At 44.9% G+C, this 13,605-nt stretch overlaps 1 protein-coding gene across 1 annotated transcript in view; it reads right to left on the bottom strand.

Annotated features, from left to right (window-relative positions):
- The window catches only part of SEMA3A (semaphorin 3A), a 126,421-nt gene that overhangs the window by 93,957 nt on the left and 18,859 nt on the right, over nucleotides 1–13,605 (bottom strand). Inside the window, exon 3 of the mRNA XM_066634656.1 lies at nucleotides 5,262–5,381. Within this exon, the coding sequence (XP_066490753.1) occupies nucleotides 5,262–5,381 (120 nt within the window). The remainder of the gene's footprint in view (nucleotides 1–5,261; nucleotides 5,382–13,605) is intronic.

Below are 13,605 nucleotides of genomic sequence, written 5' to 3'. Positions count from 1 at the left end.
GTAAATCAGACAGAACTTCTATTCATCCTAATATCAGCTTTAAGACAATACTTTTCTATGGAAACATTTGGCCAAGAGTCACCGAGTGCTGCAAATATCAGCAGTGAAAGTCGCATTCTTGATGCCAGGAAAGTTAGTAAGACATCAGAACTGTGTAAACCACTGAGGCTGCAATCCTAGGCACACTGACCTGGGAGTAAGCCCCACTTGACACTGTGGGATTTACTTCAAAGCAAGCATAAGGTTGCACTGTAAGGGCCCGATCCAAATCAGGCCACGGCAGGTTTGGATTGTGCCCTTAGTCGTATAAGAAGCACCTTCTCTGTTCCAGGTTCTTTTACTTTCCAAGTTTATTTATTAAAAAAAACTCTAGCGACTAGAAAATATGGTGCCTCTTTGTTATTAGATATGGGTGATATCTAAACATAAAACATCTCCACATTCCTTAGGCAATTTAAAATTCTGAATGGACATGAATAATGGATAATGGTACGGGGTTCATATAACGACACACCATTTATCTTGTCAAACACATTGACGCTTTCCTAGTTTCATTTCAAGGGAGACTTTCAACCAGTACGGATAGTAGGCTAATATAAGTAGAGCAGCAATTTGCAGCATTTTTATCCTCACAGCAAACTGACCTCTACGGTCTTTGCTTCTTGTGAAGTCACATCCGGCTTCTGGCAGACTCTTCCAGGTTCTGCAGCTCTGTTTCTGAGTCAATTGGCTGTAGTAATGGCGGAGTAACACCGGTGGAGGAAGAGGGACAGACAATTCAGTACTACAGACCGTTGCCCTAGAAACAGAGCTGCAGAACCCAGAGTAGTTTTCTGCAATTTTCAAGCACTGAGCTCCAAACTCCCGTGGCACACCTGCAGACCTTCTGTGGCACACCAGCGTGACATGGCACACAAGTTGAAAATCGCTGATGCACAGCATGCATACACAGGACCCAGAATTCAAACCATCAGGGCATCTCAAAGAAAAGCTGTTGGCGCCAGCTTGGTTGATTACCGAGCTGTTGGTGCCAGCTCTATTACCCCCCTCCCCGCCTCGTGGCACCAGGCTGAGGCTTGCCACGATTGGCAGCAGGGTGAGGGGTGAGCCTGAACCGCTCCCATGATGCCTGACTGGCTCCAGGACGCAGGCAGGCAAACCCCTTGCCTGGACAGTCAGGCCGGTGAGGCTCTGTCGACTGGTCTGAAGTCCGGCTGCCTTGCCCCCTTTGGGGGTGGCGTTGAAAGACCTAGGCTGGCAACTGAAAGCTGGGGCATCGAGCCAGGCGGTACGCCCAATGAGTTTGTAGGGGGAGGTAGACGGCTAGGACCGTTTCCCCCATATGGCCCCGCACGCTTGGGGTTATTGTTTATTGCCCTGCTGCAGTTTGAGATTCAATAAAGTGGCCCATTTGCATCCAAGCCGAAGTCTGGTCTCGTTATTTGCGGGTAAAGGGCTGCTAAGTTCAAGCAAGCTGTGGCAGCTGCATGGATAGGCTCCAGTTGGAGGCAATGGTATAGCCCACATTCCAGGACTCCGCTGCCAACTGAAAATTGCTGAAAAAACTCTGCTGACCAGTAACCAAAGGCAGCATTTGGATCAATCAGAGGGGTTTGCTTTTTTTTTTTTTGTTCCTTGTAATGCATTTCTACTCATGTTCGCACAGAAGCCCATTGAGCTCAATGGAGCTCACTCCCTAGGGAGACTGTTTAGGATGCAGTCTTAATCTACTCTATTAATTGATTAAACACTGCAGCCCTTGAGAGAAGGGATTTCCTTCTAACAAATACTTCTGCCATAATAGCCCTTCACATCGTTTGCAGCAAACAGAAGGCATCAAAGAGAGATAATGTAGCACAAGCAGCTATCAAATAGTTACCAATTGATGTCAAGAGATGTGCTAGGTGTTTATGTCTCATCTTTCTGTCCATATACTCTGTGTGTGTTTGTGCACATGAGTTTGCACATGGGTGCACAGGGACAGGTTATCTTGCATGCTCATAGAACTGTAGGAGTAAATGACCTCATGTTTGCCATCTATCTGCAGAGAGTCTTCTTGGCAGATTCCCAATAACAGATTGACATGCGTCTTACGGAGCTAAGTTAATTAATACGTCTACCAATTCCCAAATGGAACTTGGGAAGGGAAAATCTTTTTAATACAGTAAGCAGTGACATACTCTGTGTGTGTATGTGTGTGTGGTCAAGAGACAATTGTTAATTGCCCCCAAAAAACCACACTGACATAAAGCATTCAAGAGTATAAACACTCCTTAAGGTAATCTCCCTTGCATATACAACTGCATGTTAAGAAGAAATATCATTTAGTGAAAGCTTGTTTTAAAAATTAATAGACATTTCATAAGGAGGTGGAAGAACAATCTCCAAGCTCTTTAAGTCAGTACTGGAGGAATATGTTAATTTTTCTACAAGAGGGAAATCTGATTTTTAAAGTGCCTCCTCATTCACTTGAATAATGAGGTCTTTATTTTTTATGGCAATTTGCAAATATGAATGTCAAATCCATAAGGCAGTTTCTGAGTAAATGTGCTTCTGAGATCAGAGCGAGCAAATGAAACACAAGGATCTACTCAAAAACACCTCCATAAATTAAACACATGTCTTCCCAGAAAAGATCAGACAAACCTGTTTTATGGATCTGAAATGTCCTTGGAACTACGACTCCAAAAGTCACACTGAAAATCAAAGCCAAGTGGCTTCCTTTTCATATCCACATAGCGCTCTGAGTGCGAGGGGAGGCAAAAAAACAGGAAACAAACTGATCCCAGCAGTTCTTCCACCAAACATTATGAGCACATTAAAGTTTAATCCCATGGTGAACAGAACGTGCATGGAGAGAACAAGCGTGCATCCGCGGCTGAGTGTATCTTCTCCCACCTCAGGCCTTGACTTGCACTGCACAGACAGGCTTGTCAGCAATCATACTGAACACTTGTTGGGGCCTGGAAGTGAATCCGGGACAAACTACACATTGCAACAAAGACATGTTTTAATCCATTTTCTTCAGTTAAATTATTAAATGGAATGCAGAGGCACACATGAAAAGGTCCAACCACCGCAGGGAGCAAAAGGCTTTCATATGTCACCTCTGTCAAGATCCTGACCACGTACCCCAAGGTGTGCACTACTGTAAATAGGGGTGAAAAATCTATTCTATGGAAGCTTTCATTTTTCTAATTGAGTTGGTGCATGGAACTGCAATCCTATACATAACTTCTTGGGAATAAGTGAGATATTACTTATTACTCATAGCACTGTGATCCAAGGCAGGAAAATAGTATTAAAACACACACCCCCACCTACAGATTTGACACTTTTTGCAAACCCCCCTGTGTGCTACTTAAAAATATAACAGAAAACATCTGGGCCAGAACACACTACTGTTGTAATGTGTAGTTTGATCCTTAGCTCTCTCCTGTCAACAGGAAACACCAGCTTGAGTTACTAACAGCACAATCCTATTCATGTTTACTCAGAAGTAAGTCCTGCGATGCAAATATGCTACAATTCTAAACCCACTTTCCTGAGACTGAACACTGAGACTTACTTCTGAGGATAGAAACATGGGATTGTTCTGTTGGTCATGTTGATCACAAATGAAAGAACATTTTGCAGTTATGTTGTTTTTTGTTGGGGTCACAGTTCAGAAGTAGATCAGGTTCCAGGTTCTGGGTTCAATTCCTGGCATGTTCCACATGAGAAACTCAAGCAGCAGGACTGGGAAAGACCTTTCTCTAAGACTTTGGGTTGCAGAGGCCAGACAGAACCAGCCCAATTGGAAGTAGCCGATTAAGAACATGTGGCTTTGCTGGCTTGTAGACTGAGCCTGCTGGCACCTTTTGGCAGCACTGGGCAAACAGTGGCCAGTATGAGAACAAGTAGCACAAGCCGCAAGGAAACTCTCCTGCTTGAGATCCCCTGAAAACCTTGGGAGCTGTGCAAGAAGGTCCCTCCCAACCATTTTAGTACCCTGACTATGGCTAGAATTGTTAAAGCTCTCTCTCTCTCTGTGTGTGTGTGCGCGTGCGCACGTGTGTGTTTTAAAGAATAATGTAGATGAAATAAACCAGGTCTTATTTCTAACCAAAAAAATAAAAAATGCCATAGAAATCTGGAAACGGAAAAGTGCATTCATGTGGTCTGCTGTCTGTGCCCCAGATGGGAACTGAAACTGCTGTGGTGTCAGACTCCACAGACTGGCAGTGGAAGTAGCACTTAAGCAAGAAACTGGCACTAGAAGAAGGTGCTGATAATATGAGTAATTCATTATTTATCTCAACAACCTGCCTTTCCCTCTGAATAAACAGTGCTCCCATGCAGAGATAGTAACCTCCCAGTTACTAGAACAGAGAAAGAAGGGACGACTGCTTTGGAAAACCACACAGAGGGTTCATGCATTTTAAAATCTTAGTTATATAGTCAGTTGAACCCCTGGGGGCTAGGGGATAAGACTAGGCCCTCAGTTTGGCTGTACTTGTTGTAAGAGGTGACTAAACAGCCACCAGGTAGATGGGACTCGTCAGCCTGGGAAGGCAGCTCATCTGAGAGAAGGAAAACTCTGATCCCAAACCTCCACTGCCTTGTGGCTACATCCAGTTATGGAAAAGGCTTCAGGAGTCAACCTCCAGGCAAAATCCGGAGCTGGAGTCCCTGAGGCAGTTCATGGCTGAACACAGTCACGTTCAGGCAACTCCTGCAACGCCGCTGGAACCAACCATATTGGCCTCTGCCTTTCCATTGGACCATTTCAGCGATGTGGAGAGGGGGGATTTGCTGCATGGGAAACAGTCTATCCTCCATATCTACTTTACCCAGGCTTCGCACACTAGAGAGGACACTCTGTTCCAGATCCACCATTCAGAGCGCGATACCATAGTCTTCCGAGACTGAAGGATGCCAACAACAACCTAGTCAGTTGTTAATGAGACCACCAAATGGTTTATAGATGTGACCCACCCAGAGCTCAGGACTTTCATGTTCCATTGTTCAATGGAAGCGTTAAGTGTATCCTTAGATTTCTCCCACTAAAATGGACTTGAAACGGTCTTGGTTGGCTCATGCCCCAGATTTGTTACTAAAAGTGAGACCTTACATCATCATCCACAAATATATTAGCAATACGGCACCCTTACAATACAGCTCACTATCAGTTCGGCAGCAACACACCCTTGGGAATGGGGTGGGGGAAGAAATAGGTCAACAAGCTTTTTTTAGGTGGATATATTTAGAAGCACGCTTACCTCAGGATGTCCCCCAACTTCAATGTACGTACACACAGGATGGAAAGCCCCCGTTCCACAGACATACAAATGTGTGTGGTTGTAAGCCTTCAGCACCTTGATGAAGTTGGCACACTCTTTCTAGAAGAGACAAAATGTTGAGCAGAAATCAAGTTAGCATCAATAGTGCATTCTGGAAATTGAGAGAGATTGCACTCCACGGCTGTTTCTTATGTATTCATTTCCAACATCTGTACTTTGCCTCTCCAAGGCGCAAGGTGGCATTCCGCAAACATAGTCAATAAAACACAGTAAAACACAGTCCTCAAACCACCAGAGGACTTTTAGAATAAATAGGTTTTGCATCGTCCCGAAAGACCACAAGCACAAAGCCTCTTCGACCTTCAGCAGAGCAATACTGGTAAAGGAGACCCTGTTCCTCATCAGTGTCCCCACTTGACATGCATGGCAATGATGATGATGATGATGATGATGATGATGCACACTGAAAAGCCACGCCAATTGATGGCTTATTTGAGATACAAGGAAAACAAACGCCCTCCCAGCTCAACAAGCCCAACACTGCCTGAAGCAGGGTCAGCCTTAAGAGCTGTGAAACCCAATGGGAAATATGTTTTGCAGGCCCCCCTCAGGTTCACAGCCGAGTTCTGTAGAATCTTTGTGTAGAGCTACACTTTGTGTAGAGCTTGTATAAGGCAGCTCACTGCGGTCCTGAAAACATGGTATCTGTGTTGTCTTTAGCCTGTTATCTATATTCTGCTCTCCGTTCCAAGCCTGAAACGCGCAAGAAGAGAGTTCTTTCAGTGGGAAGCCAATGTCTTGATTGCTCCTGTGCCTTGAGAATTCCTTGAGAGTGCTTTGCATTTCTGCAGCTGCAGTGAAATCAAGGAGGCCACAAGCAGCTCTGTAGTATGTGAATGGCCCCTTTAGGTTAAATTCCTCCATCAATTACTTTGGATTTACACAGTGCTGCTCTATTAATGTCAACAGAGTTTGTCCAGATTAATGCCAGCACAACTGACAGTAATATGTGTAGCCCCTCCCTCTCTTTTTTCATTCTCTCTCATCTACAATGCATCGTATTTTAACTAGAGATTATAGAAAGAAAAGAGCTAATGAAACACTAGGAGGGGCCACTAAAAGGAATAAACCTGCAACTATAAAATGTATTCCTTTACCATTGAAAGTTCCCATTCTAAGGACAATGATTAAAATAGCTTTTACAGCTGTTTTAAAAAAGCCTCTAAGCTCTGTTAGAATCCTAAACGAGCACCGCAGATCAGGTTCTTGCATAGAGGCAATTTTACTTCAATTGGACAAATACATGAATAAAAGAGGATATTAAACCACACAAAAAAACAACATAAAGATTTAAATTTGGCCACAGGAAAGAGGTGAAAGTGACATTTTCTTCACTCTTCTATTTGATTTATGGCCTCATCCTACTGGGAAGGTATGCCTATGCGGTGCATCTCCTGCTCTGCCACCATAAGTGCTGCTATAGTGTCTTGAATGCCGCTCACTATCATGCACTATGGAGGTGCTGGTGCAAATGGCTGGAGTCTCTGTGCATGGACCAGAGGTTCACAGGTGCTGGGCTGCAGCAGGGAAGGTGATGGAAGGGGCAGTTCGGTTTTGGGGAGGATCAGGAGTTCCTATCGGTCTCCATGGGCCTCAGAATGGCTCACAGAAGCATCTGGAAGCGACGTTCAGTTTTTGGAGGCAACTTCCAGTTCGTTGCTTCTTGATGCTTCCGGAAGTTGCTTCTAGACACTTCTGCGGGCCGTTCTTGGCTTGCGGAGGTCTGTAGAGCGGGTCACCAAAATGGTGCAACCTCAAAGGGGCCTCCAGCTTCCCTGGCACCACTAGGAGTATCAGGATGAGGTGGGTCACAGCAAGGAAAATTGTGGGAACTGCTGCTCTAGTCCACAAAAATACATGCGTAATGAATCAATTAGCCTTTAAGAAGCTATAAGGCACCCTGTTCATGTGATCTCAAAACAGGTGTGTGGTTCCCTACAGAGAGAGAATGGGGGGGGGGGTGCTGGCTAGCCACACCCTTGCACTGATGTGCTCAACGGCTGTGTCATGCTGTCTCCATGCTTAGCATTTGTCTGCAGAGACAAGCACTGAAACCAGGGAGATCTGTATGTAATTCCCAGTTTCTGGAATTTGGGTTCATTAAGGTTTGAGAACATGGGGAGATCATCCACCTGAGCTTGACTTTTGCCTCTGCAGACAAGTGTTGACCTTGGGGGTGCACCAGTTGACCAGCACACTCCCATTCTGTCTCTACCCAGGCTCATTATACCCTGAACAGCAATTCCTGAAGAGGGCTTAATCATTGTTTGACAGAGAACTAAGAAAAGTCTAGATGGCACAGCTCTGTTCCTGTTTGAAAGCTGCCATTTAGCTGACAGGACCACGATTCCTGTTCAAAAACCGCTGTGCTGTCTCTTGCACATCTCTGTGGAGTGAGTCTCATTTGCCTGAGAGCAGTGGCCACCCAAATGGTGACATTTCATTGGAAACAAGAGGCGCTTAAGTAACACTGCACTGGCCCTGGCACTCCTTGCATAGGGGCTGCCATAAAGCTTAATTAAATTTGCATTCGTGAACTGATTGCCAAGCGGGCCCAGGAAAACCTCCCTGTGGGGAGGAGGTTTATGATGACATAGCCAAGGCTGGACTATTTTGCCCGTTTTATTAGGGCTCTCCCTTTCTCTCAGTGGAGCTGTGGCATGACGGCATTCAGACATGTCTTAGCTGTGAAACTTGGCACACACAGCGTGAGTCTGGAGGCTGGTGACAAAGTGCGCTGACTTCAGTACAAAGCAGTTGCTCCCGCCTTGCTGGCTCCGGGCCTGGAATGACTTCGCCCGTCTCAAACCGGGCTTCTCCCACTTGGCAGGCACTCAGGAGCGCTGCCTTACCCTGCAGCCGGCAGGATATTTGTTCTTAATGGGACAGCCGGAGCCAACAAAGCAGAGTAGCTGAAAGCTGGTGATCACCAAGTGTCAGATGCTGACAAGCAGCATAGACAGTGTTCTACGATATCTATGGTTATATCTATATCTGGAGATAGATTGCCACACACACACAAACACACCCCATCTCCATTCAATATAGAAGATGAGTGCATTTATCAATAAATATCTTGCAGGGGAACTGAAACTTAGCTGACCGGAGAATTTAACACTCAGTAAGGAATGAGACACAACATTTTGAAAAAGTTCATGGGCGCTGACTGGGGATCTACATAAACAGTTCAATTCATGGGGAAAAGTCCTGTTTCTGGGCTATATCATTTTGAACTGCAAGTGGGAAATCACAAACTGAATATTCTTATATAGAAAATTTCCCTGCATATAAAACAAATGCCACAGAAGAGAGTTCTAGCCCAGACATTTTGGCCTTTTCACACTGATTTTCAAGGAAGAACGATCTCCCCTCCTTTTTGGCTTGAAGTATGGGGCATTCAGTAGAAAACCCCACACCTTCAATGTGGAAATGAGCTGTTTGTCTAGAGCTGAAAGAGGCCTCTTTCCTGTTTGGAAACAAATAACATTTAACATTTCAGAAGAAATACTTTGCATTAAAAATACTTAGCATTTCAGAAGACAATTAAAATGGTTGCTTTTCTATATAAAACCTGCCATATGGTGTTCGTTCCAATGTGTTATGGTGTGTATTTGACACGACTAGATTACCCTAGTGCAAGGGCCTTAGGCACTTGGTCCAATTTGCTTGAAGCTGGCCCTGCCTGTGCCATTGAGCAGCCCACCCTTTCACCCTTACTGAGGACTTCCTTTGAGTTCAGTGGTTTTATACATTGTTCCAAAATTTCCATTCTTGTTTAGAGAGAATCATTCCAAAGGAAAGAATGAACTGTTAATGTTGAACTTTCCTGGCAGATGTCACTATCTGAAAATCAATATGTCTTTCTCACTAGAAAAAACCCCTGTATGGTGAGTATTTAATGATCCAAAATTTGTGGGTTCAACTGATAGAAGGAAATGCACACAAAGAGAACAGTCTGAGCAAACAACAACTGTTTATGAGGGAGAAGCGCAGGAGCCATGCACAGAAGGATTGAACACACACACGCACCAGCCAAAGAATCCTGATTATGCATTGTTACATGGACTTTTCCAGGACAAGTACAAATATACAGTCTACCCATCTGTCAAAACACCTGCTCCGAATACAGGGGAAAAAATTAAACCAGAACTTAGGTGTTTACACAAGATTTCAATAATTATCTTTTAAAACCAATAGAGACAATTCCTCATTACAACTAATATCAAAGCTGCATATTGGAATTTTGTTGCTGTGATAAATTCCTACTCGCTGCCCCCCCCCAAGAAGCTTGTGTGCAGTTCAGCAGCCTAGACAGCCACTGGGGCATCTTTCTGCAAGCAGTTTTTGTTCTTAGTCTTTCTGAAACTCCATTGCTCAAGATCACCTGGGGCTGTGGATTCAGGAGAAGGTTGCCTAGAGTAGCTAGCTATTCTTCCAGCAATCATCATAGCTGCCTCATTGTGGCACAGTCAAACCTGTCCACCTCGGAAAAAGGGAGGGATGGAGTGGCAGTGAGTTCCATTCCTCCAAACAGGGAACTTGATGACATCAACAAACTAAAGTTATTGAGGTTTTTTTTTTTTTTATGTTGGTCTGCCGTATGGAAGCCCAATGCTGGCATCCAGCAGACCCCCAATTACTGGAGAGAAAGTGCAGGGACCAGAGATTCTAAGGACAAATGTAAGTTGCCAGTGCCAGGAACTGTGTATAGCTAGAGGGCAATAAAGGAATTTGCTTTGTTTGGACTTTTTACTCCAAGCCCAACCTGCCAACTGTACTGGGTTTAATATAGGGATGCAATGGGGTGGCTGGGTCATGTGGGTTTTGTTCTTGAGTAGCCCCCTCCCCCCCACCCAGTGCTGGGCATTACTGGTTTATGTATCCATTTGAATGAGCTTCTGCTGTGTGCTGAACAGCCGGATTCAGACATTCCCCATCAGCCTTCATCCCCATCAGTGAGGCTGAGAGAGAAAGAGAGTGGCTAGGCTGGAATTTGAGCCAGAATCTGAACTTGGACCTTCCAGGTCTAAGTCTAATTCCTGAACCACTAAACCCTGGTTCTCAATGCATCTTCATTGCTAGCAGCCTCACATGATTCGTATGTTTCTAGATTTAGGTAAGGATTGAATGTCTGAATGCTTACCCCATAAGAAAACTCACTGCATATACAAAGTAGCATGTCAAGAAGTCAAGCATGTCAAGTAGCATCTCAAGAAGTTGTTTCTAGGTTGGTATTCTCCCTCTTATGGCACTCCCTGAGTGTATGGCAAGTTTTATTCTCACATAAAAAAAATTCAAATTTTGACACCCCCACCTGCAGTGTGAAATGATACTAGAGACCAAAATCTCTCGACATACACACACACACATACATAAAACTAGCACAGCAGGCAGAAGAATAGATAAGAACCCTTTTCCCTAACATGCAGTTTTCAATGCGGAAAATGTGTTTAGCTTTTTAAAAAAATAGTTATTATCCCATCAAGTAAGCCCCTCTCTGTAGCTGGTAATGGTACAGCTCTGACAGGACTATACTACCTTCTGTGAACTAGGCAAGAGGCATCATTAAAACACTTTAGATTGTGTCAATCGAGCAAGCCTGATTTTGTGACCTGGTCTTGCACATCCCAAATGTTCCAGTGTTGGCCTTAAGGATTTGGAAAGTGATGATTGGAAAGGCAGCTAGCAAACAAATGAACTGACAAAGATGGTGCAGGATGATAGAGACCACTCAAAATATTTGACATCTCTCAGTAATGGCTTCACTCCCTGGCATGATGGATACTATGGAAGGGGAAGTCACCAAAGTGATAACCACAGAATTAGATTTCCTTCCCATCTTGGAATGACTCCTGGGAATTCTCAGTACTAAGCTGCTGATGGGGTGTGAACAACGATGAGGTATTTTTGGTAGTCTAACACATCCTTTTTGAGTCTTGTTATCTTTCTGAATGAGCGCTCACTGATCAGAGTGACTCATCTTTTTGATTTCTTGATAGAACTGAGGTAGTGGGAAGATTTGGACTTCTTTTCTCTAACTATATTACACTTAGCCAGTTTAAATGCATTCTATCAAATGCATTCTTTTCTTTTTTTAATAAGGGAGAAAAAGGGAAAGCATGGAAAAAGAACCTTCTCCAGAGGCTTACGTAACAGGCTTAAGTAATAGTATTAGAATACAATCCCAGTGCTGCAAACATGCCATAAAGCGCATTTGCGTCTCCTCCTGAGTCAGCCGGGCCAGGGCACGTCCGTGTGCCAATCTGGCCTCCACGCTGACAGGAAGGGTTAAGTTCCAAGTCAGGCTGGCGCGGGGGTCTGGGAGGGCATGGGGAGGGCAGGAAGGAGGTGTTCCAGGGTGGGAGGAGGGCAAGTGATGGGTGGGTCCGTGGCAGGCCGCAGGAGAGCGGGGGTGGGGTCCAGGATTCTGGCACTTGTGCCAGATCCTAACCCCACTACCAGGTAGTCCAGATCAGCTCTGGGTTGCTCAGATCTTTATCACCTCTTTAGCTGGCACAGACCTGAGTAGACCCATTTGGGCTGCTTCGGCTTTACCCAGGGTAAGGGAAAGGAATTCCCCTTGCCCCGGCTGAGCTGCAAACAGCCCCAACCCTGCTCTGGATGTGGGGCAGGTTAGTCTGCCAGGGCAGGTTAGGATTGGTCTGCCCGAGAAATTAACCTGGTCCAGTACAGAGCTAGGTGCACCTCAGGTCAAATTTTTCAATGTCTCACTGACTTTCTAGTTTTCTAATTAGTGTGTTTAGGATTTGGACAACATGTCCCAAAATTATAAAAAATGAACACTGCTCACTTTTAATCTGAGCACACTGACACCGGGCAATTTAATCCCAGCAATTCAAATGAGAGTGATGCAAACAGGTACTTAACTCACCCGCTGAAATAAAAGGGACTTGAAAGGGAGAATGCCCACATTCTGCCCAACGAGGACCAAGACAAGCTGGCTGGACTTGAAATGGGCCACAACCTTTATTTCACTCTAATAACATCAACTTTCAGTGGTCCTAATTTTCCTACAACTCCATCACCCTTTCAGTGCAGATGTTCTTCCATCGAGGAGACAGCCAGCTGCTGCCTATTCCCCCTTACAAATGGTCCCTTTCACACTCTGAACTGTAGACTGTCCATGAAAAACCCAGTTTATCAATACCAATTCCTGTCAGGCATTACACCATTACATTACATTACAACCTGGATTACTCCAACCCTTCCCAAATGGAGTAGACTTTGAGACTGACTTTACAGTTCTTGGACAAGATTGCCCAGTGTGCATCCTCAAGCTGAGCAACTTCTGGAGATCAGTTCTCGCCCCATCTACTTTCTCAGGATATATACCAATCCCTATACCTAATCCCAGGCTACACTATATCTGCCAGTTTGACCACCTGGCTAAGGCTCACACCTGCTTAGACAATTCAGAGTAGGTGAGCACTTCTGAGTACTCACTGCCTACTGGGGTAGGGGTAAACTGTAAAGGAGAAAAAAAAAATCTTTTTCAGCCCCCTAAGACAACCAGCTAATACCAGACTGCCTGAGGGGAGACATGATTGAGACATACAAAACTATGCAGGGGATGGATAGAGGGACATCCACTAAAATTGGGAGGGTTAGGACAGACAAAAGAAAATATTTCTTTACTCAGCATGTGGTTGTTCTGTGGAACTCCTTGCCACAGGATGTGGTGATGGCGTCTGGCCTGGACGCCTTTAAAAGGGGATTGGACAAGTTTCTGGAGGAAAAATCCATTACAGGGTACAAGCCATGATGTGTATGTGCAACCTCCTGATTTAAGAAACTGGCTGTGTCAGATGCAAGGGAGGGCACCAGGATGCAGGTCTCTTGTTATCTGGTGTGCTCCCTGGGGCATTTGGTGGGCCGCTGTGAAATACAGGAAGCTGGACTAGATGGGCCTATGGCCTGATCCAGTAGGGCTGTTCTTATGTTCTTATGTTATGTTTTTATGATAGAGAGATACTCTTTCCCTTCTCACATAACACCAGAACCAGGAGACATCTGCTAAAATTGAATGTTGGGAGAGTTAGGATAGACAAAAGAAAATGCCAGACACACACTGAGTGCAACAAACTGAGGCAACAGCCAAAACACCTGTTCCAGCTCTGGTTCATTGGCTTGATTACCTCCCTGGGTTATCTTCACCACACTTGGCCTTGTGCCACAGGGAGGGCAGATACCAGCCCCTGAGATTCCTTGGGGGTTTGACAACAAATTAACATGTTGCTCTTGG

Source organism: Tiliqua scincoides, chromosome 7, assembly GCF_035046505.1.
Source record: "Tiliqua scincoides isolate rTilSci1 chromosome 7, rTilSci1.hap2, whole genome shotgun sequence".
Classification (NCBI taxonomy): Eukaryota; Metazoa; Chordata; class Lepidosauria; order Squamata; family Scincidae; genus Tiliqua; species Tiliqua scincoides.
Note: the sequence above shows the minus strand (reverse complement) of the source record. Positions and strands in the feature narration are given on the sequence as shown.